The 26,706-nt window shown below is 38.3% G+C and overlaps 1 protein-coding gene across 2 annotated transcripts; it reads left to right on the top strand.

Moving 5' to 3' along the window:
• dbh (dopamine beta-hydroxylase) lies at window positions 1-25,476 on the top strand. Of its 2 annotated transcripts, XM_020707743.1 has the most exons (13): window positions 1-109; window positions 8,598-8,867; window positions 11,541-11,687; window positions 12,814-13,071; window positions 13,261-13,437; window positions 16,528-16,630; window positions 17,257-17,423; window positions 17,539-17,682; window positions 21,733-21,771; window positions 22,085-22,144; window positions 22,236-22,363; window positions 23,201-23,360; window positions 25,226-25,476. In XM_020707743.1, the coding sequence occupies exons 1-13, from the start codon at window positions 83-85 to the stop codon at window positions 25,316-25,318; spliced, it is 1,773 nt and encodes a 590-aa protein (XP_020563402.1). In that variant the 5' UTR covers window positions 1-82; the 3' UTR covers window positions 25,319-25,476. The 2 variants fall into 2 exon arrangements, with proteins under 2 accessions (XP_020563402.1, XP_004074879.1); XM_004074831.4 differs by lacking the exon at window positions 1-109 and having other exon boundaries at window positions 7,296-8,867.
• Window positions 25,477-26,706: the final 1,230 nt, after the last annotated feature.

Raw genomic sequence — 26,706 nt, 5'->3', positions numbered from 1 at the left:
GAAGAAGAAGAAGAAGGGGAGCTCCAATGCTCTTAAAATGCTCCGCTCAAAGAGGAGTTAAAGTTCAACTAAAACCAACCCAATGGACCTAAATCTCCTTGGATATCAGGTAAAGTCTTCAAAAAAAATGCACCCTTTGCAAGAAAAAAATCGTCTTACTGTTTACCAGAGGACCACTTTTCCTCACGCACACGCTCTAATCGCACCGAATTCCGCCGGAAAAACGCTCCAAATGCGCAGAAACCGAGGCGGGCTCCAGCAGCAGCAGCGACCATGTCTCAGACAGATGTGCTCGGAGGAAGCAGGAAGGCGCAAACGCGCAGATCCATCCACTGCTTGGCCCGAGTTGCTTGAGCAGCGCAGACTGCTGAACCGACGCCGTCCTCAGAAATAAAACACTCCCACGCAAACATTACCGTGATCAGCAACCCGTGCGCGCACCGGAAGAGGCGATGGGGGTGATTGGAGGAAGGGAGGATTTAGAAAAGAAAACCTCGCCATCTCTCTTCTTCGATGACTCCTTTGGCGCCGTCAGAGAAGGTCGTGGTCAGGGATTTGTTAGAGAGCCGCTCCAGGCTCTGCGCGGCTCCGGATTCCTCCGATCTGTCCAAAAAGTGAAGCTGCGCCGGTATGCTCCTCTTCCTCCCTGCAGCCAGGCTCGCTCGAATTGGTCGCTAGGGCTTCAAAGAGACTAAACGCCTCTGATTATTTAATGTGGATTCCTTTTCAGGCCTAATGGGTGAAAATGCGCTTGAAGTCCAGAGGTAGCTCACATTCTGCTCACACAGAGATGTTGGAGTGAACTGAAGGGGAGATGGCGCTTCAATCACATGCTTGAGAAAAGTGGATGCAAAAAAATATATTTTTTTGCCTTAAAAATGAAAGTCTTTTAGATTTTTTAATAGGAAAAAATACGAAAACCTAATATAAAGATGCGGAAAGAAATTAAGGTGATGCAAATGCTTAAAAATGACTCAAATAAATATGGAAAATGAATTACTTTTACAAGAAAATTGTGCCAAAACCCCAAAGATTAATATATAAAACCCAGAAATTAGTGTTCTTGAAGTTTTCCTTAACCTTTAATTTGCAAGATATTTGCTTCTATGTTACCCAAGAAGAATAAAAACACTTGTTCTCTACCAAGACAGTCAATTTGAGAGAACAAGATCACAATTTCCTAATATTAGCTTCATCAAGCTCAGTTTAGCTGATGGACACCTCCAACCCAAAGAAAAGTATTTTTTTCTGCTTTGAACCTCTCTTTCTCATGTCTTCAAATCTCTCCTCCCTGATCTGATACAAATTTTTGCCACAATCTCCTCCCAAAGTTTCTCCTTTTTTCTTCTTTTTTAGAGCCTTATTTCCATTTTTTTCTGTCTCTCCAGCTTTCCCTTTATAGTCTCCTCTAATTAGCCATCGCACAACTGCTTGCCTCTCATATCCAGATCAGTCGAGGGGCAGTTTGAGGCGGCGTGACGGGTAGAAGTGTGAGTTTTGATTGCATTTATTATTCAAACTCAGAAATGGAGATTAGTGCACCCTGAGAGTGTGTGGCGTTGAAATATTTATAAAAGTAGAGAATGAGAAGGCTGGATTGGTCACGTGGAGGTGAATTCTGCTTTTATGCTTTTTGTGCTTTATGCCCTCTTTCCATCTCTGTGTGCACTTGCACTACACAATGTGTGAGTGTGTGGGATTGTGTGCATTTGCCCAAGTGGGGAAAAGTGAATCTGAGTGGTTTGCTCAACAAATATTGGGGTTTTTACTCTGAAACACTGCATTAAGATTTTCATTTCAATTTTGCTCCTATCAGAATATGAGTAAAGAGATCCTCACACACTTTGGTTCAGGCTCAAATTACCAAAGATTCAGCAAAAGTGGGTCATGCCTTGTGGCTTTGGATGCTTCAGGGCCTCACACATCATAAGATCTCTGTAGTGCAACTTCAACAATGACTCCACAGTTACAGTGGGGAGATGCAACTTTAGTGTGAAGAGATGTAACAGAAATCTCTGTGCAAGAGAAACTGCAAATTTTGTAAAATGCAAAATTTGCTTATTTTCCAAAAGTAGTAAGATGATGACAAAATTAGCAAATCCTAATCACACTAAAGAAAGTTTAAATATAATTATAAATGTACGTTCTAAGTGGACAATTTTGAAGTTCCAAAAACAGGAAAATTCAACATGTTTTTACAAAAAACATGGAAAAATGGGGCTAAAAATATCTTCAAAACATTTAAATGGCTTCTCCACTCTAAATTCAGGGATGTCTTTAAGTAAGACTAAAAAATAAAATGTGTCGTGTCTGATTCTTTCATCCTTCCACCTCCTTTTTGGTCCTCTGTGTTTCCTGTCCGCTGATGTGCTCATGCATAACTATCAACTAATATATGGAAGCGATTCTGTAGCATAATTAAAAATAAAAGTCAAAACCAGAAATGCTTTTTCATTTTCAAAATGACTCAAAATTAAAATGAAAAAGCAATCCGCCAAAATGCTTTTTCATTTTCTTCTTCAACACCGCTTATTCTGTCACTTATTTAAAATGATAATGAAAATGGTATTTGACATTTCATTTTCAAAAAGATCTCTGGTAAATGTGTAGCAAAATTCATTTAGAAATGTCCAATTTGACAATTGAAATGGATTAATAGAAATGCTTTTTAATTTTCAAAATGTAACTGCATCAAATGACTCAAAATGAAAATGAAAAATCAATACATCCAAATGCTTTTTCATTTCTACTTAAAAACCGCTTATTCTGTGTCATAATTAAAACGAAAATGCAAAGAGGTGAATGCATTTACATTTTAACATCTGCCCTGGGAACATTGTCCATTATTCAATTCGAATAAGTATTTCCAGCGGGGAGGCGGGGCGATGACGTCAGTGCTATCTCTGTGTCTTCAATCCTCCTACTGTTTTAAAATATTATTAATGACAGGCTGGCAAAGAGGCTGAAGGAGGTTTTATATATTTAGACAAAATTCTGATTTTCTTTGTGCGGCAGAACATACCAAGCAGGAGAGAAATGTTTTCCAACGCATATTCCAAAAAAAACTAATTTGTAGAAGAAAAATGCAAAAGCCGTGCTCGCTCCAACAAACACTTTAGGCCTTAATGTTTCAGATGGTCATGTAAGAATGGATTTCTACAAGATGGATGCAATTCTTTTCAAGACAACACCAGTAGGTTTCTTTAATGGCAATGAGGCTAAGGAGGAGCGATCGACATCTTATCCAAAGACTGGAGTTTAGGTTTGGTACGTCTCTGGAATACACACTTTTCTTTGCTCCAAGCTCTGCTTTCTCAACTTCCTCTCTCGACAATTCCTGGGGAAAAAAAAGAGTGAGAGACTTTGTCCTTGTGCAGTTTTCTTTGTCCACTCTGACTCAGTATTTATCCTCCTCTTACTTCCCGGTCTCGCCTGCCAGCAGTTGTCAGCCTCACTCTTGACAGCCACGTTTCATGTCAACCAGAACTCATGTTAGATTGATCCTCCTAGATTTTACCCCTCCTGTACTCACCCAAAAAGACTTGTCTCCTTTATCTCCAGCCACCGGGAGACTCATGTCGGCCTACCCTCAGCTGCTCCTGTGTGCCTCCGCTCAACTCCTCCAAGCCTTTAAATAAAACTTTAAATCTCACACTCCTGAGTTTTGAGTCCATTTTACACACAGCAGCTTTGGAAATGAGATACTTTACATGTGTTGTGCAGGGATCCACAGCAGGGTTTGGAACCACAGAGGCCCAGAACATGAATTTAGCAGAATACAGAAGTTCTGTGATGAAGACAAAGATAAAGATGAACCAATTCAAACTAAAACACGACCCAAAATTTCTGTAAAGTCAGAGCAGGAAATTTGTTTTTACTTCATGATCTCTTCTGAAGTGTCAATGTTTTTCTCCTTAAATCAAAAGAAAACAGATCATTCTCAACTCTATACATTTATGATTTTATTTTTTACCCGCTTTCTCATCACCTCAGTGTAGCACGAGCTGGCCTTAAGGGGGATTTGATCATTCTCATTGTCTCATTGTTTCTATCTATTTCGGTAGGAAATTTTGTTTTGGTTCAGTCTAGTCTATAGTATAAAAATCTTGTGTGGAAACAAGAATTGTTTTGGTCATTTTATAGCTAAAAAAATCTGCACAGTTTTGGAATTGGAATTGTTTTTTTTTTCATGCTATTGAAACAACAACAAAATTCAACAAAAAAAAATTAAAGAAGACAAACAAAATAAAAATATAGTCTAACATAGAAGTATCAAAACCAGTTAATATAATTAAGCATGAATTGATTGGAAAACAAACAAAAAACATTAAAAATAAAAAAATAAAAAAGAAAGAAATACACACACATACACATGTAAATTATTCCATTATAATAACTTTTGATCATAAACAGACACATTTGCACATCCATACACTACACTTCACATTGAATTTATTAAATATTTTGTTTGTCAAATAGAGTTCATAAATTGCTGAAAACAGCCTAAGCAAGTTTATGCAATCCCACCACGATTGTGTTTTACCTACATTTTTTACATAGTTACCATAATCAAGATCTATTATGATTCATTTGGGAAGTAAAGATGTCAGGGATGGTCACAGTTCACGTTTGCAGCTGAGAGATCTTCTAGTTTTGAAGTTTGGTAGTGATTTCATTGAAAAAGTTGATTGATTTTAGCAATTTCTCCCTTTATTTTTTTTGGATGTTCACAAGAAAACAATTGGTTTATGCAACATAAACCAGAAAATCACAGAAAAAGAACATACTGATGTGAAAAACTAAAGTTGTAGCATTAAAATGCATGTTTTTCTGTAACACTTAATGCTCAGAATATGTTTTTGTAGTATACCATCGTAGGACAAGTCCGGGCTGTTTAGCATCAACCTACAGACATTCTTACACAGAGACGCCTGATTCTGTCAAGCTCTGCATATCCCCAAAAACCTTCTAACCTAAGCTGACTTTGCAGCATTTCATCTCATTTGTTGACTGACAAACAAGTGGTGGCAGTAGAGAGACAAGTGCGCTTGTGAGAGGCGATAGGATAGAAGGGAGTGAAAGATCCCTGATCTCCAAAGGAAAAAATAGACTAAGAAAAGAGGCTAAACTGCCACGATATAAAAGATGAAAAAGAGCCATTACTGTAAGATAGTGACACACACGGAGGAAAAAGAGATGATCGCTGAGCCTCACAAAGGGCATACAGACAAGCTGACAAGACTCGCTGATCTCCGTTTGTGCCTGAGGGACCAGCAGTCTTTATTACATTAGCCAAGACAATGGCAGCCTTTCTGTCATCTTCCCTGCTCTGATCTGAAGCTTTTCTTTGTCTGAAAGACAAACTCAGGGGTTTGATGAAACGGAGAGAGCTGAGTCCATCAAACATGGTTTGGTTCAATGTTCTTAATCAAAGAACAACAAGCACACCTCAGTACAACTTCTTCTTTTTTTTTTCTTTCTGTTAAACTGGTTTTAGTTAAACTGAATTATTTATTTGGCACCAGTTTCTTCATTTAGTCAGTATCGATGGGGAGGGAACTGAAATTATGCTCCTTTGTGTTTACAATAGTTTCGTTTTTTTTTATATTAAAGACACCCGGATCCATAAATGATGCAGTAAGGTTCTGTCGTTACTTTAAAAAATAGTCAGGATTATATGAAAAAATACTCACTCTATAGAGTATTTCCTTATGCAAAATCTTTTACCTTTGTCCTCTACTGTTTCCCATTTATTTTGTTTTCACTTTCTAAATAAAAAGCACAAAAGTAAAAGTAGGTTATGGACAAATCGCTTGATGTAAAACATAGTAAAGATCACAGCGACAGTCAAAAAAGCAAAACAAAAAAAACCTACATTCAATTTAAAAAAAATAAAACAAAATTCCAGAAACTAAAACACAAGTCCAAAACAATGAAACAAAAAAAGAAGTATCAGAAATATAAATGAAATATTAAAAATGAAACAAGAAGAAACTGGAAAATGTAGGTACTATGAGACATCACTGATTGGATGATGACGTTTAATTTTTGGCATTTGAGTTTTTCAAATGCATCTTCAATGCATCAATAGTTTTAAAAGTTCTGTGATTAGTACGGAGCATATCCAGTATCACTTCATACCAAATACTTTCAGTTGAAATGATGAATGAACGTTATCCAGTCAGTGATGTCCCATTTTCCGGTTTCTCCCTTTGTTTTGTTTTTTAACATTCCTTTTTGATTTTGTAAACTTTCAACGTTTTTATTTCTTTTAAGTTTTTCGGAATTGTGTAATGTTCATCTATCCATTCAGCCAAGCCAGATTGCCCAGAGAGAACCCACACGTGCACAGGAGAACATGCAACATGCAAACCCAAGTACAGAACGCAGAGATTTTCATATAATGGGTTTCCATGACCGAGCAGCTGTAACCAAGCCCCACATCACCAAGTGCAATGCAACGCTTTGGATGCAGTGATGTAAAGCACGCCGCCACTGAGTCTAGAGCAGTGGAGACGCCTTCTCTGGAGTGATGAATCACGCTTAACATCTGGAAATCTGATGGACGAGTCTGGGTTTGGAGGTTGCCAGGAGGACGGTACATTTCAGACTGCATTGTGCCAAATGTGAAATTTGGTGGAGGAGGAATTACGGTGTGGGCTTGTTTTTCAGGACTTGGGCTTGGCCCCTTAGTTCCAGTGAAAGGAACTCTGAATGCTTCAGGATACCAAAAAATTTGGGACAATTCCATGCTCCCATCTTTGTGGGAACAGTCCTACAAACACACTCCTCAACCTTGTGGACAGCCCTCCCAGATGAGTTGAAGCTGTAGTAGCTGAAAAAGGTGGACCGACATCATATTGAACTCTATGGATTAGGAATGGGATAGCACTTCAGTTCATATGTGAGTCAAGGCAGGTGAGCGAGAACTTTGGTAATACAGGACACATAGAAAATTAAATGTCACTTTTCGTTTTTTATTACTTGTTTTGCTTTTTTAATTGTCATGATCTTTCCAATATTTTTTGCAGTAAGTGATTAGTTGGTGTGATTTGCACTTCAGGGCCAGCATATAACCCAGTACTGGCCTTAAATGAGCTAATGTTGTTCCAGCCTTTCTAAATGTCATTTGTTAACCCTTGTACTATCCTAGGCACTTTGACATTGGGAGTGGGGTCATCTAGACCCCACAAGACAGTGCTCTGAACCTTTTCTCTTCAATGATTTGTGATCTTCACTGCTGTCCATGGATTACATGAAATCTTTCCACCTTTATCCACCTTTGTCATGGTAGGGAGAACACGTCAATGGTCATCTTGACCCTATAGGCTAGCACAACGGTCAAAAAGAAAAACGGAAATATGCATGGTTGGCTCGACTAAGAATACAACGAAATTAAACCAGATTGTAAATACTTTGGCTTTTTTTTGAATATTGCATTATTAAAATGCATCACATGGCTGAAGTTTATAGATAAAAAATCTCTAGGGTTCGGAACCAAAGCTTGATCAAATAAATCTGCATCTTGCAGACATCTTTCAGTTGTGTGTTTGCTGGGAAAGCTTGGGTCGTTTCAAAGAGAAGTTTGGCATCCTGTTAAACGCAATTGTCTACCTAAGCTCAACCTGCTGTTTGCTCTTAGCAAAAGCAACCGTACGTTAATGCACGTTTCCACAGGCACTTTGAACCCTTTAAACAGTGCCTCTTTTGTTTTCTAAAACCTTCAACTGACAGCTTGATTAGGTCTGCTACAGCCTCAGGCTGTGGTTCAAGGAGGATCTGATGTTTTAGTGCCTTGTTTGTGGTTCAATTGGTTCTCACAGCCCCTCCTAAATGTATAAAATCTAACACATACAAAGCCTAATTTGTCTCAAAATGCATATTGGATGTATTAGTTAAAATGAAACAGGCATCGGATAAAAAACAACGCAACAGTTAAATCAGTCAAAAGTGATTTTCATTGATAATGTCCATGGTTGAATTTGGATCAATTAGGGTCTTGCAGATGTGCAGAATCATGCCTGACCCTGAGGCATAAAGAATACAATCCAATTTTCCTCAACAAATGTAATAGCATTAGGCTGGATAAAAACAGGCAGCTCATAAGGGAGGAGTCTTTTAAAAAACAAGAGAGCTGAAAGAGGCTCAGAGAGACGCAGCTCAAAGGAAATAGACAATATCCAGCAGGCTTTATTTCAGATGAATCTGAAGGCTGAAAAGCTGTTTGTTTAGACGTTTCAATGTTTTTAGAGTTTGAAAACGACGGAAAACTCCTTTGCTTGATTGCTGGAGGGAAACCTACCTTGATCTGAAATCAAAGAAGAAAAGACTGAAAAGTTTGCGTGAGTTTCTGTCATGCAACAGATTTGACAGCAGCACCGGAGAAAGAGTCTTTGTTTGAACTCTTCAACTTTTTCCAAAGAGACGGAGGAGAGATAAGATAAACAGTGGTAAAAAAAAAAGTAGTTTGGACAATCTCTCCAAAACTCTTTGCAATAATGAGGATCTTTAACAAGCATCTGCGGCTTCAAGATGTCACCATCATGTATTTCACTGCTCTGGCTGCACTGATGGTCATTTTGGTGGCTTCTTACCAGGCACCCTCTTTTCCTGTTGATGTGTCAAGTATCAAACAAAGCCCTTCCAGATCTCTCCCGCCTCTCCCCATGCCTTTCCGTGCTCCCCTTGACCCCCGAGGTGAGCTTCAGCTAGCCTGGAACATCAGTTACGCCAAACAGGAGATCTACATGGAGCTGCAGGTGGCAGAGCTCAAACACGGTGTGGTCCTGGGGATGTCTGACCGCGGTGAGCTGACCAATGCAGATTTGGTAGTGCTGTGGGATTCTGGTACCAAGAGCTACTTTGGGGTAAGAAAGCCTTTGATATGTAAACACCTCTGCAAGGCAAGAAACAAGATTTTAAGAAATTAGGAATAAAAGTCTAACTTGACTTTTTTTTATAAGGACAGGATTCAGTTACCCTCAGTTTTTTTGTACAAACAATTGGTGCATAGATCTGTTTCATGATCACGTATTCATAAAGGATGTTATCAGCTCCTACTAATTGGCGATTGTTCAAAGTGCACTACAGTAATAGATTAAATTCTTCTGGGAAGTGTTAGCAGATATTTGCATATCAAAGTTGAGTTCTTGTGCTAATTTAGATTTGCGAGTAGCCTTATTTCCATTTTGCCACACATAGGCTTATATGATAAATCTAACTCTCAGTTTTGTGAGGTTCTCATCTTCCTGCAAAAATATTCATTGAAGTGAAACTCAAATTCATTTTTGATTTGATTTTCATATATTGTTTAAGGCTTCCTGGAAGCAGCTGCAGTAACGTCAGTTCTAATTGCCTCCTTTCAATAATACATCTGCAGAATGTCGGTAGATGTCATTTTTCTATAATTAAAAGTTTAAATCAGAAACTTTATGAGGAAAAAAAGCTTATTGCAGCCAGCAGTAATTATAATCTTTGGTTGTTGGGTAAACAGTCAGACAAAGTACGCTGCATCTAGTGCACACACTGCTAAACAACTCCTCTGATTCACACAGTCCTTAGTATTTTATATTGGGAATTTTAATTAAAATACACAAGAGCAGAAAACAGATTAAGACTTGACCCTGAGAAGAGATTTTTTTTCTAGAAGCTTTGTGGGAAAATACTCAAGCTTTGGATAAAAGTCTCAGGAATTTATTTTTATTTCAAGTCAAATTGATCTTATTTGAACCTAATCTTATCTGTGTATGCTTCATTAACACGATAATTCTGCTGTTGTGCATTCACACTCACACTAAAGTTCAATTATTTAAACAAGTCTTTTAGCAGCCATACGTTTAATTGAAAATGACATTGAACAAAGGTTATTATAATAATACACCTTCATAAAGGTGATTTATCTTCACAGATTAACATTTCTTCTGCTTGTACAGTTAGAATTATAATAGCTAAAATAAAACAAAAACGGTAATTTTCTAGAACATATTTCTGCAGAGCAGCAGGAGTTTATCAAAACTGATTTGTGGGCAGGACCATTGGCGCAAAGTAAGCCTGCCCCTACTGCCCAAATCCCATCTGTTAACACACTCGGCCGCTGTCTTACAGCCCCTCACAGCCCCAGCCTAACATTACTGGTGAAACAAAGATAGTTAGCAATATTGGAGCTATCCAGCCGTACAGTTTTGAACCAGGTGCCAGCTCAGACGAATAAAATGTAGATGTACATGGATCTAGTTGTCTACAAGTGGATGCATCAGAATCGAGCGGCGCAGGGAGCTTGTGGTTTTACTGTTGTAGCCTCAATATTTTTTCGTCTGCTCCTGATTTGTGATTTGATTAAACAAAATACTCCAAAATTCAATTTTAAGCTTAATATTCTCAACGTCCATCTTGTGAAAAATGACACACAAACATGTTAAAAACACAACTTTCATCTGAGTGGATCTTTTAAGTGATTGAAATGTCAGCAGATGGGAAATAATCTGCAGTCCCCATCTGTGAGGGAAAATGACAGGCAGCTGTGATTGTGAAAGATTTTAATGTAAATTTGATCATTTAGGTGCACTCAGATGCAACAACCTTTTAGTCTTTAACCAAGTTTGGTTCAGAACAACAAGCTGAACTAGAAAATAAAAGGTCGAAGCAACGCCTCTCACAAAGATCAGACTAAACTCATTTTATCTCATGGGGGTGTCTGATTGCAACAAGAGTAATTTTTGTCTTTCCAGAAGAGGGTAGTTGTTGCTTTGGCTCAGAATTAAAGCAAAGATTTTCATCCACACATAGAACGCTGATGTAATGGGATTACTAAAGTCAGTAAGTGAAATAATGCAGTCTCTTTGCAATCACTACAGCTAAAAATAAAGAAAAAAAATTAAAAAACTCACCACTATGCAAAACCACAAGCTTAGTTTAAAGTATTTATGTGTTGAATCTAAAGAAATCCCACACATATGATTAAGGCAGCACAGATTGCACATGTTCTTTATAGATTTGGACTCACTGTTTTTATTTTAAAACATACTGGCTGTCGAATTGTTGCAGTTTGTGCGGAACAGTTATGTAAGAGGAACAAAGAGGGGGACAGATTTAAAGAGAGAGAATTTAGGTGTTATTCTGGACAGGTACAAATGTGAGAAACATAACAGAAGCAGATAGACCGAGTCGCTGCAAAAGCCTTCTGGCAGAGAAGAAGAACATCCTGTGCTGCAAGATGGGATACTTTCACAACACCAACTGCCACACTTTGACTTTTGTGTTTTAATTCTCCGTGGAAAAAACAGTTCCAGTTAAATGTTGGGTTTAATATTAACAATTTATGACAATTTTTCTTGTTCTCATTTTTAATAGGTTTTTCTTGATTTTGGTTATTAAGGTTTTGGAGTTTCTGTATGTTTAGTTTTTGTTTACATGGATCCCATCCTATGGTTGCCCTTTAAATTGGCAAAGGAACTGTGCCTGAACCTCTGCTGCACTCATGCTGTCTTAATCACTTTTTGCAGTCCTATGTCTGTGATGTATGTAGTTTTCCTTTCCTTCAGGATGCATGGAGTGATAGTGAGGGCCACGTATCCCTGGACAGCCAACAAGACTATGAGCTCATTGAGGCCAAAGAAAAACCAGATGGATTCTATCTGCTCTTCAAAAGACCATTCAGCACCTGCGATCCTAAGGACTACCTTATTGAGGTGAGGGAAGCCTTTTTTTTCCAAGTGTTTGACAATTAAAATGAAATCAATCAAAATAAGAGATACTGATGTCTCTTTAAAACCAAAAAATATTCTTACAAGGAATTAATGGCAAAAGGAATTGAAATTAATCACAAATTGCCACCATTCTCCACTTTTCTTCTCATGCTGAGGTTATGTGTCTCCATGAGCAGGGTGGGCTAATGCACTTTGGTTGTAGTTGATCCACTCCTTGTAGCAAAGATGTCACGTCCAATAAGCTTCCAAAGGTTTGTAATACATGTTTATACATATATGAAAAGCTGGGTTTGATAGATTAAAAAACCCACTAAATTTTCTCTGCTAAAGTGCTTATTTTGCCATTGGCTCTTGTTAGGAGGACTGGATTGATAAAATGTAGAGAAATACATTGGGAACTTAACAATTTATGTGTTGAAGAAACAGGAGACCCAGCAGTGTGTGGAGCAGCTCTCCTTCTTCTCCTCCTCCTCATGCTGGTCACACACTGTGGGATCCCATCCTTTTTTGGAAGACAGCCATCGTGGTTGTTATGGTCATTCTGGCTCAAAACCAGCACATTTGAAAGCTAACCCGAGGTTAAGGTCAGTTGAGGTCAGGACTGCAGAAGGTGGTGAGCATTATTTTGGAGGATGGAGTTCAGATGGAGTTTTTTCTATCTATCTATCTATCTATCTATCTATCTATCTATCTATCTATCTATCTATCTATCTATCTATCTATCTATCTATCTATCTATCTATCTATCTATCTATCTATCTATCTATCTATCTATCTATCTATCTATCTATCTATCTATCTATCTATCTATCTATCTATCTATCTATCTATCTGTCTATCTGTCTATCTATCTATCTATCTATCTGTCTATCTGTCTATCTATCTATCTATCTATCTATCTATCTATCTATCTATCTATCTTGCGGGGAATTTTTTATTCCACTGATCAGGGTTTTCATGGTTTTACCCCTTTGCTGCAGACATAAACTCAATACTCATTACTATGACAACAACAACAACAAAAAAGAAAATAAATTGCCATCATTTGCCCAAGAAAGCACATTAGCTGATGGGAGATTTGAAGTGCTCTCCTCTGTTGCTTTGCCAGGAAGGAACTGTGCACATCATATATGGGCTCCTGGATCAGCCTCTTGCCTCTCTGGAAGAGCTGAACCTGTCCAGGATCCACACAGGAGTACAGCGAGTGTTGATGCTTCGTCCTGACGACCCGTCGCCCACTCTGGGCCCAGATTTGCAGACAATAGATGTTGTGGCCCCTGATGTCATCATACCGAGTCAGGAGACCACCTACTGGTGCTTCATCCAAAAGCTGCCTGAAAACATGCCCAAGAATCACATCATCATGGTATGAAGAGTGCTAAAAACACTCAATATTAAATGTGTTTGCAGTGTTGTGGGTGTATAAAGCAGTTTTATTTCTTTATTTTAAAAACACGATGCGTTTCACCACAGACATTAACCTTGGTAATATGTGGATCACATAAAAAGACAAAAAAGGTATGATGCTTCTGCTTTATATCTGTTTTCCTGTCAGTATGAGTCAGTGATAACTCCAGGCAACGAGGCCATTGTACATCACATCGAAGTGTTCGAATGTTCCCCAGACATGATGGACGTTCCTCAATACAGCGGCTCCTGTGACGACAACATGAAACCACGAAAACTTAATTACTGCCGCCACGTGCTGGCCGCATGGGCTATGGGAGCAGAGGTACGTTGACACAACCCTCCATCGGCAGCATACCCAACCCAACTCTAGCCAAAGAAGTCATTTTTTTAATTTAAAAACTCCTCAAGTTGTAATAATAAATGTGTCTATTTGCAAAAGGTTTAAAATGCAGATTGACTAAATGGAACAGAATCCGGAACCACAACAACGATGTTGCTGAGTCTTCTGAGAGACAAACAAAAGCTCCCACGCGCAAAATCTAAAGGCCAGAAAGGCTTTTTTATCAGGCTGAGCTGATCCCACGCACAGCCCATTCATAAAGATTCTGCATGTGGGATGAGCAACCATACATAGAAACATTCCTAAAATTCACGAAAACACAAATAGACACACAAGAAACACATATGAGAACTGTGATGGACATATTAGTTTTATGATTTCCAATCTACAAACAAGTACCTTTTAAGGATTTTCTTTTCTTTTTTGTTTTGTTTTCTCATGAAGACACTGACTTTTAAATGAGATATAAATGGGTCTTTTTTATTAAGAGGACAATCTGAAACTGTAAAAACTTCAGCTATGGTTGGTTTTACAAAGTACGTCGACATGACACCTCAAGAAATGAAGGCACATTCAACAAAATTAAGCAGATTTTCTTTTTTATTTACAGAAAACCTAATTCTTACAACTTAAAAAATGTATTAAGTTAAACACATGTTCCAATAATTCTGTTGGGTTACTCTGCAGACAAAACAACAGAATGTTCCTTATTGAATTGTTTTAATTTAAAAATGTTTAATTTTACAAACATTTTCTTGTGTCATTGTATTTATTTTGGTGTACAACACTTCGTATTTACCGTATTGCCTGGTAAAACAAATGCTATAAAAAATAAATGCTTAATTTGATTTGATTTAAAAGCAAAATACTAACCTGCGAGTTTCAGTTGGTGATTGAACTGATTAACCAGACTTGACTGTTTAGGAAAAGGTTAGGGTGGGAGTCTTTCATGTATCTGACAACCTTTTAGTGCTAAACCAAGAAACCAGACAGCATTTTTTGGGAGACTGCTGGGAACTGATGACTCTGCAGTCTTCTTGGAGCCATTGATTCAAATCTATTCCTGTTTATATTTAATGATTTCATCCACACAGAAAGTCTTCCTTTGATTGGAGGACTATTTAAAAATTCCATTTTAAGAATCTACAGTATATGCTACATTTTTGGTCAGACAAAATCACCAAGCTTTGTATCTTCCTGTAAACTATAATCTATCCTTTTTATTAACATTTTCTACTGCTTTATTAGTCAATACCTCTACATTTTTTAATCAAGAAAAAGACTTTAGTGGGTGACAGGGGCGTGTCTAGTAAAATGGTCCATGGGGCCATGACCACACCAAGAGTTCTATCAAGCAACCCCCCCCAAAAAAAACCTGCTCTATTTTGTAGGTTAATCAACACTCGATCAACACTCATGCAATCATCCCCCAACCATCCTTAGTAAATGATCAGTTAGAAGTCGTTGAGGTTACAATTTTTCTAAATTTTTAAATTAATGGGGGGGTGTGAATAACGATTTTATTTATGATCGCCTATTTTCAGTACCTATCTATTCTGATCCGATCATCTTCAGTACCTGATTTATCCTGTGCAGTCACATGGGCCACTTTCAAGTGAGCGCGGGGCATCACCTGAACGGGTTGCCAGCCCATTGCACGTTCACACACAGACAACCAAACACACATACACAATCACAAGCGAGAACATTTAGTCACCAAAAAAAACAAAAAACAATGAAGCCTGTTTTTAGACTGTGGGAAGCTGGAGTGCCTGGAGAAAACCCATGCATGCATGAGGAGAACATGCTGAGGGCAGCTGCGATTTAACCAGGCCTTCTTGCTGTGAGGCAACAGTGCTAACCGCTACACCACAGTTTTATTCAAGGTTTTATTCTGATTTTAAAAAAATTATAATTCATCTCTGCAATTAGGAAAAAACAAAGGAGCAGTTTGTACAGTTGTATTACACACCTCCAGGAAAGAAGAGAAGGTGTCCGTCCATCCACCAGATCCTTCACCTGTAGCTTTTCTTTTTCTGCCTCCTAAAACTCAAAGAAACACCCAAACATCACATAAAAGAATTCAAAATCTTCTCCAACTAGTGGGTGACATTAAGGTGGCTGAGCAAGCAAGCAGCCCGCCGGCCATATAAAGCAAACCAGACAAGGACCGGGGAGGCTGTCACCATATTTCTCTGCACAGCTCCACACAGTATCACATGCACGCCTGGCCCCTCTCCGCTTGAATTACCTGCCAGCTGAACAAAACAAGCAGGGTACTTTCTATGAGCTGCGAAGACAAGATTAGCTGGGAAGGATTCAGGCCTCTTTCATCACCTTCTCGTGGTGTTGTTTTATTCTTGTTGGCACAGTATCAGGAGGGTATCAAAGCTGTTCAAAACAAAACAAAAAAGAGGAAGTTTGAAAGACGGGCAAAATATCTGATACTCTGAATGCAAAGAGGGAAAATCACAAGGGTGTGTGCACTCATGCTGAAAAATATGTCTCTGGGGCTTTTACTGTAATGGCATAAAAGGTATATTAGGTTAAAAAAAATCTACTGCAACCACAGAGATGGAGAATTTACCTCTAGGTAGCAGTTTGGAGGTTTTTAGCATTATTGTCATCTAAAATCTAACAATATAGAAATCCTTTAAATGTAAAAAAATTTTTTTCATATTTCTTTTTCTACAACTGATAGAAAAATGTATATTTTCCAAAAGCTGCATTTTATGTTTTTTTTATTCAGGAAAAACTCCTAGATAACAAAATTTGACTTTTAGAAAAATAAAAACATTGATTTAACCTGCCACTTTAGAAAGCATCATTTTTCATTTTAAAGAACCAGTCGAGTCCAGTTTGACACATTTATCATCAATGACTATCTGCATGTTGTGCAGAAATGCAATATTTTTGTTAAACTTCTCAGAGAACATTCCAAAATGTGTTTTGTCAGAGAAGTTGTTCTTATTGTTGAAGAATTAAGAAAAATATCTTCTCTGATTCCATGAAAGCTATGCATTAATAAAGAAGACTGAATCATGCATGTGCATGATATGTGTGCGCTTGCAGGCTTTCTACTATCCTCCGGATGCTGGCTTGGCGATAGGCGGTCCTGGTTCTTCAAGGTTCCTTCGCCTGGAGGTCCATTATCACAACCCTCTTCTCATTGCCGGTACGCACAGCTATTGCATGAATACTTTATTTCTCAGGGAGTGTTTTTTTCCCATTTATTTAAAGCTAAAGATTATTTTCTTAGAGCAAACAACTTCAGTCATTAATTTTAGATAAATTATTAGATGTATTATTTGGTCTTGCAAAATATCTTTGTTGTCTGGTGTTAGATAACAAATCTACACCAAATTTTTTATGGTCTTGTCACATGTTTTCAATATAAGATAGTTTGGAATAATTTTGGTGACTTTTATGATAATTATGTGAAAGAGCGTTGTTGGAAAAAAAATCTAGGGGAGAAACATATAAAATTTCACCCAAATCATTTTAACTTATCCCAATAACCCTTAAAGGCATATAGCCGGATAAAACATCATACTATTAGTAGACAGTACGTTGTGTACAGTCAACATTCAGCTCATATATAATCCCTCAAATGTCATAATTTCCTTCAAATGACACAAACTGTATCTGAATTTGTTCATATTTCTCTGCGTTATTTCACATTTCGTAGTCTTGCTTGGGGTGAAATCATGCTGGATATTGAATACAATCAATTATAGAACAATCCACAGGACGGCAGCCGTTTACATCAAGCACATGAAAGTTTCAGAATTCTGCATGCAGGTCGGCGTGACTCATCGGGGATACGACTGCACTACACCCCCCGTCTGAGGCGCTATGACGCGGGGATCATGGAGCTGGGCCTCGTTTACACGCCTGTCATGGCCATTCCTCCAAAGCAACATACTTTTTACCTCACTGGGTACTGCACATCCAAGTGTACTCAGACCGTACGTAGAAAATCTTAACTCACACAATTCAGGTAAAGTGGAGTGAAGAGATTATTCTAAAAAAAAAAATGGTTGTATAACCTTTGTAACACATCTCCTGTTTGTGTTACTCAAGGCTTTGCCTCCAGGAGGAATCTATGTCTTTGCATCCCAGCTGCACACCCACCTGGCAGGTCGTGGGGTGAGGACTGTTCTTGTGAGGGGGGGCAAGGAGGTGGAGATAGTACAGGAAGACCAGCACTTCAGTACACACTACCAGGTAAATGGCTTCCCTGCACAGAGACGCCGCAGTTTAATGTTAGACTGAAAGATTAGACCTGACATGGTACCTGATTTTGATTAGATCACATCAGCAGCTAGATTATTATTCCACCCCTTCAATCATTAGAGCTGATTTTTTGTATTTAAACAACAAAAATAACTGTTGCATGCATAATAAGAATTTTATCACTGTGACAAACACATGAGGCAAACAAATTAAGCTAATGAAGTCATAAAATTGTTTTTTGATAGTTCAAACAAATTCCAACTAAATGTTACTATACAAGGATCAAATAAATCACAAGCTTAAAGACAAAACTAAACAAAACTAAACAACAAAAAAACAAAAAAAGCACATTGTTTGATTTTAAATAATTTATTTCTAAATGATGGTGGAAAATAAGTATTTGGTCAATAACAAAAGTTCAACTGAATACTTTTTTAAATACTCTTTGTTGGCAATGACAGCAGTCAAACATTGTCTGTAAGTCTGTTCCTGGCATTTTGGCCCATTCCTACATGCTGATCTCCAGAGCAGTGATGTTTTGGGGCTGTCGTTGGACAACATAGACTTTCAACTCCTTCCAAAGATTTTGTGAGGGGTTGTGATCTGGAGACTGGCTAGACCACTCCAGGACCTTGAAATGCTTCCTACGAAGCCACTCCTTTGTTACCCGGGTAGTGTGTTTGGGATCTTTAATGCCCTTGCTGATGGAAGGAGGTTTTCACTCAGAATCTGACGATACATGGCCACATTATTTCTGTCCCTTACACGGATCAGTCGTCCTGGTCGCTCTGCTTAAAAGCAGTCCAAAAGCATGATGTTTCCACCCCCATGCTTTTACAGTAGGTATGATGTTCAGCATTCTTTCTCCTCCAAACACGAGTACAGTTCTTTTCAAATAGTTCTATATTGATTTCATCTGATCATAGGACATTCTCCCAATCCTCTTCTGGGCCATCCAAAAGCTCTCTATTAAGCTTTAGACGGGCCTGCACATGTACTGGCTTTACCAGGGGAACACGTGTGGCACTGGGGGGTTTGAGTCCCTGGTGGCGTAGTGTGTTGCTGATGGTAGCCTTTGTTACTTTGGTCTCAGTTCTTAGCAGGTCATTCACTAGCTCCCCCTCGTGTGGTTCTGGATTTTTGCTCACCCTTCTTCTGATCATTCTGACCCAATGGGGTGAGATCTTGTGGGGGGCTCCAGATTGAGGGAGATTATCAGTGGTCTTGTATGTCTTCCATTTCTTAATAATTGCTGCCACAGTTGATTTCTTCACACCAAGCTGCTTACCTATTGCAGATTCAGTTTTCCCAGCCTGGTGCAGGGCAACAATTTTGTTTCTGGTGTCCTTAGACAGCTCTTTGGTCATATTGGAGTTTGGAGTGAGACTGTTTAAGGTTGTGGATAGGTTTCTTTTATATAGATAACAAGTTTAAACAGATGCCATTAATACAGGTAACCAGTAGAAGACAGAGAATCCTCTTACAGAACAAGTTACAGGTCTGGGAGAGTCAGAAATTTTACTTGTTTGTAGATGACCAAATACATATTTTCCATCATAATTTAGAAAAAATAAAATAGAAATAAGGCAATGTGATTTTTTTTTCTTGTTTTGTCAGTGATTGTTGGGGTACAGCTAAAATTAAAATTACAGTCTCTCTCATCTTTTTAAATGGGAGAACTTGCACAGTTGGTGGCTGACTAAATACTTATTTGCCCCACTGGAAAAAAGAAAGTAAAATAAAAAAATAAAAAAAGATGTATTTAATAAAAAATAAATAAAAAACATTGAGTTATGATAGTCTAGTGTTTTTTTGAGTAGCTCCCTGTCCCAGTCAATCCAGATTCATGTTAATAATTATCTAGAGCTGTCTTCATTTCAGTTAATTGCTTTCAGAAAACTCTTAAAAGAACATTGATTTGGTGACTAATAGATCAGTATTTTATTATAAAGTACAATTTAATTATCATATTGTTTTTTTTAATCCAGCTTTATGAGAAACACAAGTTTATTTTGTATAGCTTTTGACTGGCAACAGAAAAGTATTTAAAATGTTCAGGGGCCTCATTTATAAAACTTTGCGTAGGATTTACGTCAGAAGTGGCGTACGGATGAAACATAGGACGTGCCTACGCACAGAAATATTCGGATTTATAAAACCGTGGGCACGCACATCCTACGCATCTTTCCCTTAATAAATCACAACCAATTCTAAATGTAACGCAGCTTTTGCGGCTTCATGACACGCCCATAGTTGCCCATAAATAGTCCGTGAAACGCCCACAAATGAATATTCATTGATTGCGAAACCATGGCACACACCGAGAGGAAATGAAAAAAACGTAACTTCACTCAATGTGAAGTAGAATTTATCGTTGGCGAGGTGGAATAGAGGAGAAAAATGTTGTTTGGAGGGCACAGTGTGGGCATTACTAATGCCAAAAAGGCACGTGAGTGGCAAACGGTGGCAGACGCCGAAAATGCTGTAGCTTCACAACCGCGGACCGTGGCCGAAATAAAAAAGAAATGGTCGGACATCAAAGTCGAGGCGAAAAAACTTCTAGCGCTCCATCGGGAGGAGGGGGGGGGGGCCCAAAAGCCCGCAGAGGTCCAACAGGACGGCTCGAGGAAGTCGGAACCGGCTCATAAGCCACTCGTCCTCGTTTTCCAGCAAGTCTTCTTGCTGTCTAAAGATGCGTTCACTCCGAATTCTTCCATTTGCCACATCTTGTAAGAGCGTAATTACGCATTGTGATGGGGCATTTTATTTCCCTCCATTTAATTGTATCTGACAAGCTACAGATGTCGGTAATAATCGACGTGGAAATGGGAAACTGATCAGCGCAAATGTTATTTCTTGTTGCTTTATGAATGGTGAGATATACGCCATATATTGTTTTATCAAAAATAAAACAAACTAGGCACATGCATGAATATCATAATTCCATAGCTTATGAAGAAATGTTTTGCTCTGAAAACAACTTTCCCCAGTGGACAATTAATATGTCTTTCCGTCTGTCCGCACGCCCGCACCTATCTGCTCCGCCAGACGGACACATTAACGAGAATATCAGTTTTGTACATTATTTCGTTCTGTTAACTATATTATTTATGAGGATGAATTGCACAACATGCCAATATTGCAGAATATATTTCATTTTTCTTTCTGCAAATAAGTGTTCATTTGAATTTCTGTTGTAATTTTCGTTTGATTTTTTTTTTGTTTGTTTCACTGCTAATCGATCAAACGGGTGTTCGTGTAGGCTGTTAATTGTAAGACTTGCTTTGTGAAGTCTTCATGTTATTTCTGAGAGGCAGTATTGTCATTTTCACTTTCACTTTTACGTGTTTCTTCCATCTGCCGACGGTGTCGCCGTTTCCCATTTCACCCGTTTTTGTGCGTACGCCTGGGTCAGAGCTTGCGTGAAGGACCGCACATTTTCCCGTCAAGTTTGCTTTTTATAAATCTCTACTATTGCGTAGTGAGTGGCGTACGCCTTCTTTTGTGCGTACGCAACGTTTATAAATGAGGCCCCTGGACATGAAGAAATTTACTTGCAATTTACTTCATAGAAATTTACTTTGTTGCGCACACCGTGACAAAGGACCATCCCTTGCCTGCAAACCCGTAGCTACGAGTCCAGCTGATCTGCTCAAAGACATGCACAAGCAATGTGCGCATGACTGCGCAATAGTACGAGCACAATTGCAAGGTTTAGTATTCCGTGTGCACCATTTAGCAATCCGTGCTTAGGGTTTATCAGATTTTTTTTCTTTTCAACCCCTGGCACCTGGAGGGCTCCGTAGAATAACCCCCACTGAGTTATTTTTACTCTGCACATTTTAACTTCAAGCATTAACACCAGCACTTGGAAAATGGGGGTGGGGCCTTACACTAGTTTGACTACAAAGATTCGACACTGGGAATTTGCTGTGCAATCTTCAGATCATACATAAACTGTGCTTGTACTTCTTCCTTTTGCATCATGGGTTCGTCAAAAAATAAAAAGTGAATTTTCTGGTGTTTCTATTTCTTCTACAGACAATCAGAGTTCTGCGGAAGATGGTGAACATTTTACCTGTAAGTCCAAAACTGCTTCCTGTTTTAGTAACTAAACCAGAAGACAGAGGAAAGAATTTTTCTCTGCTTGTTTTAAGCGTGATGCTCCACATGCTCTTTTCTGTATATCATTGCATCAGAACTTTTACATGCAAAATAATATTTATCAATTAGGAATAAACTAAAGAAGGATTCACAATAGGTTTTGCAATGCAAATCCAATATTCGCTTTAAAATGTCATGTCTTGTCATAAATGATCAAATATTGTCATAACTGTAGCTGTGAGAGGTTATTTATGATATAATTCTGGCCTATTTGTGCATTATCCCGCAGGGCGATGTCCTTCTAACAAAGTGTACTTACAACACAGAAGACAGGAGCAAGCCCACAGTGGTGATGAGCAATATTCATATTTTCCTATGACTAATAATCTTCCCCAGCCTCTCTGGCGTTTGCTTTTACTTTTGTGTGCTGGTTCCCTCAGGGAGGCTTTGGCATCATGGAGGAGATGTGTGTCAACTACATTCACTACTACCCTCGAATTCAGCTGGAGCTCTGCAAAAGCCACATCGACATGGGATACCTGCAGAAATACTTTAATTTCATCAACAGGTAGAGGCTGCAGATTTCCTTGAAACGGTTAGAGATTCACTCTCCATCTTTTGCATCTTTCTCAAAAATTCTCTGTATTGTCCGACTGGTACAGAGCCCTGGAAATGACATTGAAAAAAAAAATAAAAACACAAATTATTCCCTCAGATTATCAACTAGAGGCCACAAATTAGTATTTTGTGGACACAAATTGACAAAAGCCCTGGACTTCACTTAAAAAAATTGCTTAAATTAAATTGTTCTTTCAAAATAAAAATTAGTGGCCACATATTAGTAGCTTGTGCACACAAGTAAGCTTTGCATTTTGTTTTCAAAAATTAATAGAGCCCCGAACTTGACTTTGAAAAAAAAAAACTTTCTTCAAATTAATAAATTGGGGCCACGAATTAGTATTTTGTGCACACAAGTAAGCATATTGTGGACACAAATTAGCATTTTATTAGCATTTTGTGCCCAAAAATTAGTATTTTGTCGACACAAATTGCCATTATGTGCGCAACAATTAACATTTTGTGCACACAAATTTGTATTTACAGATGCCAATGAAATGCTTATTTTTGCGAGCCCTGGACATAACACATTTTTTTTCAATTGTTTTCTCAAGTCAATGATTTGTGGCCACAAATTGTTAATAGAAGTTAAAGATACTAAAAAACTATTTTGTTCCCATCAAATAATAATTTGAAAGAATAATTTGTTTTTGATTTTTGGAATTTCATGCCCAGGGCTCCCTTTTTATATTTTATTTAAGTGAGGTTTTGCCTTAATAACTGACAGCTTCCGACACTTCCTCCTCCCTCAGTCTTGTTCAGCTTTAATTAATTTTGGCTCCTCCAGGTTCCATGGAAATGAACAGTGTGTTTGCGGTGAGGTGGATGTGACTCAGCAGTTTTCTCAGTTGGACTGGGATGACTTCACAGGAGAAGTGCTAGACTCTCTTTATAACACAGCGCCCATCTTCATGCACTGCAATCAGTCGACTGCACGCTTGTTTCCTGTAAGTCGCCGGCCCGACACCAACACGTTCCTCTGGAAAGCATGTGGTTCACAAACCAGGACACTTATCCTGTCCCCACTGTTTACCGTGATAACATCTCTGCTAAACTATGCAAAGAACGTAAAAAGTTTATTTGTAAATTTCAAATATCATTCCATGTAATATACTGTTTTATTAAAAAAGGAAAAAAAACTAGACTTTAGAAAGTTTGCCCACTGGAACATTTTAATGTTAACACATATTCTAAAAGAACTGAGAAAATCAATATAATAGATGCAAATCAGCTTAATAGAATTCAAAGGAAAATCCAAAATAATTTTTAGAGTTTTTCTTTTTTTCCATCCAAAAAGACGATAAGAAAACCCCTGAAGTCACCACATCTCTTCAGAGCTGGATGTCTCTGTACAAAGACATGCTTAAAAACATTAAAAGGTAGAATCTCAGAATCTGTAGGCCTCAGTAAACGTGTTTACTGGTATAGCTCATGACAGGACCAGCAGTAAAAGCCTTTTCTCTCTTAAAAGTGGAGGGTGGGCACGCGTCTGCTCATATAATAATAATCATGTCCTTTTAACAGTTAGAAGTGAATGTTTGCAGCATGTGTGCATATTATTCCTGGGCACAATTTGCAGAAAATAATGTCACAATAACTGTTGTGTTTGCATGCAACTGTGAATTCCATATCAGAGGATTTGACTGGAAAAGAAATCACAGAACACCCTCATCAAAGACCTGCTGACAGAACCTTGAGACTTTTGCCACTAATGTATACAAACCTTCGCAGCCTTGAGTAAAATGTAAAGAATGGATCAAAGCTTTTCTATAGTGGCATGTAAATACATAGAATTCAAAAATGGGAGACCTTTCTTCACATTCTACTGAGCAGTAGCTGTTTAAACCCAGCTTCTGAATGAAAAGTGAGGCTGCTTGTTAAGTTGCAGTGTAAACATGCAGACCCCTGTACTGGTTGCTCAGATCAGAGGGAATAAATTAAAAAACAACGGAGGAACTCGTCAACGTTTTCTGCAAGAAAAAGAAAAACTTCCTTAAGTAATGTCAGCATTTTAGATCAAATGCATTAAAAATGAATAGGCGAGAAGATGAACTGTGTTCAATAGGTTGAACTTTAAAATAACATTTGTAGATGTACTTAAAGTCCCCCTATTAAAAAAATGTTCCCAATGGTGTTTTAATTATGATTATGAATTATGATTTTTTACCAAAATCCCACAACCTAAATGCCTTGAAACGGCGTATTTAATGTTTGTATGAAGCCATTGTTTCCACAAATCTCATCTACATGGGTGCGGCCATTGGAGCTGAGCTGAGTAGCCCCGCCCTCAAACCCCCCTTTTTGATGACAACTGTTTTGCATAAGTAAATAGCTTGACCATAGACTGTAAAAACAATGAAAAATTAATATTTTATATGGCTTTTTATTAAAATCTTGAAGACTTGCATATGACGTCTGTCAATATTTTTCAATAGCTTCCAAACCAGGTGACCCAACAAGTCCAAATACATTCCAAATCATGGTACCGACATACCAACCTAAGACACACCACTTTGTTTTTGCAATAATAGATGATTTTTTTTTTAATGAATGTTTATATTAAATGCTGGAAGCTTGATCATGATCTCTGATATTTCTTTTCAATAGCTGCCATACCATGTGATCCAATGAAATAAAAATGTCTGCCGAATTGTGGGCCCTACTCACCTACATCCGACACACCACTTTATTTTGTAATTTTAATATAAAAAATTCATATAAAATATTCCTCATCAACAATTGAAAAAACAAACACTTTCTCGTCTCTAAATGAAAGCTTTTGAACATTTACATGCAATTTTTTTTCCTTCAGGGCGAGTGGGAAAAACAGCCTATTCCAGTGGTGACCTCCACCCTTGAGAAGCATCGCTACCCCTGCGAGGGAGGTGCAGTCCCCACCAGCTGACCGGTCTATGCAGGCCGTTCTGGAGTTTCCTTAAAGGATGGAGCTTTAAGAAAATTAAACAAGTCCCTGTGATGTGGTTCACTTCCACTTTATTTTATGTCCTCTGATTGTCAAAGTAGTCTAGTGTTTGCTGTAATAAAGACTTCTGTAAACATTCATCTGATTTCATTAGAGCAATTTTTTTTTGAGAAAGGGAACTATTATGAAACAAAAAGCAAAATTAAACCTTATTTGAGGGAAAAACATAAATAAAACATGTTTGCTGGCAACTGTTTAACAGTATGTGAGGCCTAAAGCTACATTCACAAGGCCCTCAACAACACACCTTCTGAGGAAAATCCTATGCACGTTTTGGATTGCCGCCTTCAAAAGTCTTGCGTTCAAGTGTAGCCATGCAAGTTTCTACGACTGTTTTTTTTTTTGCCTTTAAGTATTAAACTCGCAGCCTCTGATTGCACATTGAAAGTTAAACCAGGTCAAACTGACCAATCAGGGTCTCAGATTTGGAAGTGACGTATGAATGGCGTTCCTTTTCTTTCACGGAAGTACTAACCGTTTAAAAGTTCATCAGGGAGGAGGATCAATAATTGCAATTTGCGCCCGGTCAGAGTTATATCACACCAAGTCTCTTATTTATCGGATTAGAGCTGTGAAAGAAAACACCTTCGCGTCGTGCCTCTTCCAACTGTAGGTGGAGACAAGCGCTAGTAAACAGTAATAAAAAGAAGAAGCCCCCCCCTGGTTGCTCAGCGTGAACATCATGGGCTAAACACGTAGACATGCATCACATCACCCGGTGTGACCTTAGCTTAACCGTTACAAAAAGAAGTTATTTTTTTTGTTTGGTTTCCATACATGACAAAAACACTGAGCAAATAAATGTATTCATTAATGCTTTTCAAGACGCATCTCTGGATTAACAGTAAGTGGACTGATCAGAATTTTTAAAAAAGCTAGTGATCTCAACATTTTAAACTCCCCTCTATGCACAGTAAAATTAGCTTAACATGTTTTTTTTTAATTCAAGCCTTTTGCAACAATCACTTAACTGGAAGAAATTGCCCTACAGTACCGGGTGAAAGCGCCATGGAGGCAGAGTTTTATCACCGTGTTTCCATTTCCTGTCTAAATCCTGCTTTTAACTTACGTTACTCCTGTGAAGCCCCGTTTCAATGATTAATAGCTTTCTTGGCAGAATCAATGAATCCCTCCACATTAGTAAACACTTTGTGTTCAACATGCAGCATGGAACATCAAAGCAGCCAGTGGGAGTGATGCACACAAATGCCCCTTTATGGAGCCATGCCTTTGGCTGCTCATCACTTAATGTGGGATGAATTATTGTTTATTGTGAACTGGGAGAGTTAACACATGCAAAGATGGAAAAC

The sequence above is a fragment of the Oryzias latipes genome, chromosome 12, assembly GCF_002234675.1.
Source record: "Oryzias latipes chromosome 12, ASM223467v1".
NCBI classification, from domain to species: domain Eukaryota; kingdom Metazoa; phylum Chordata; class Actinopteri; order Beloniformes; family Adrianichthyidae; genus Oryzias; species Oryzias latipes.
Note: the sequence above shows the minus strand (reverse complement) of the source record. Positions and strands in the feature narration are given on the sequence as shown.

Coding starts and splice junctions, on each gene's coding strand:
- dbh (XM_004074831.4), top strand. CDS start 8,499: ATGAGGATCTTTAACAAGCATCTGCGGCTTCAAGATGTCACCATCATG. Junction 11,688..12,813: donor CTAAGGACTACCTTATTGAG/GTGAGGGAAGCC, acceptor TTGCTTTGCCAG/GAAGGAACTGTGCACATCAT. Junction 17,424..17,538: donor CATCCAAGTGTACTCAGACC/GTACGTAGAAAA, acceptor GTGTTACTCAAG/GCTTTGCCTCCAGGAGGAAT.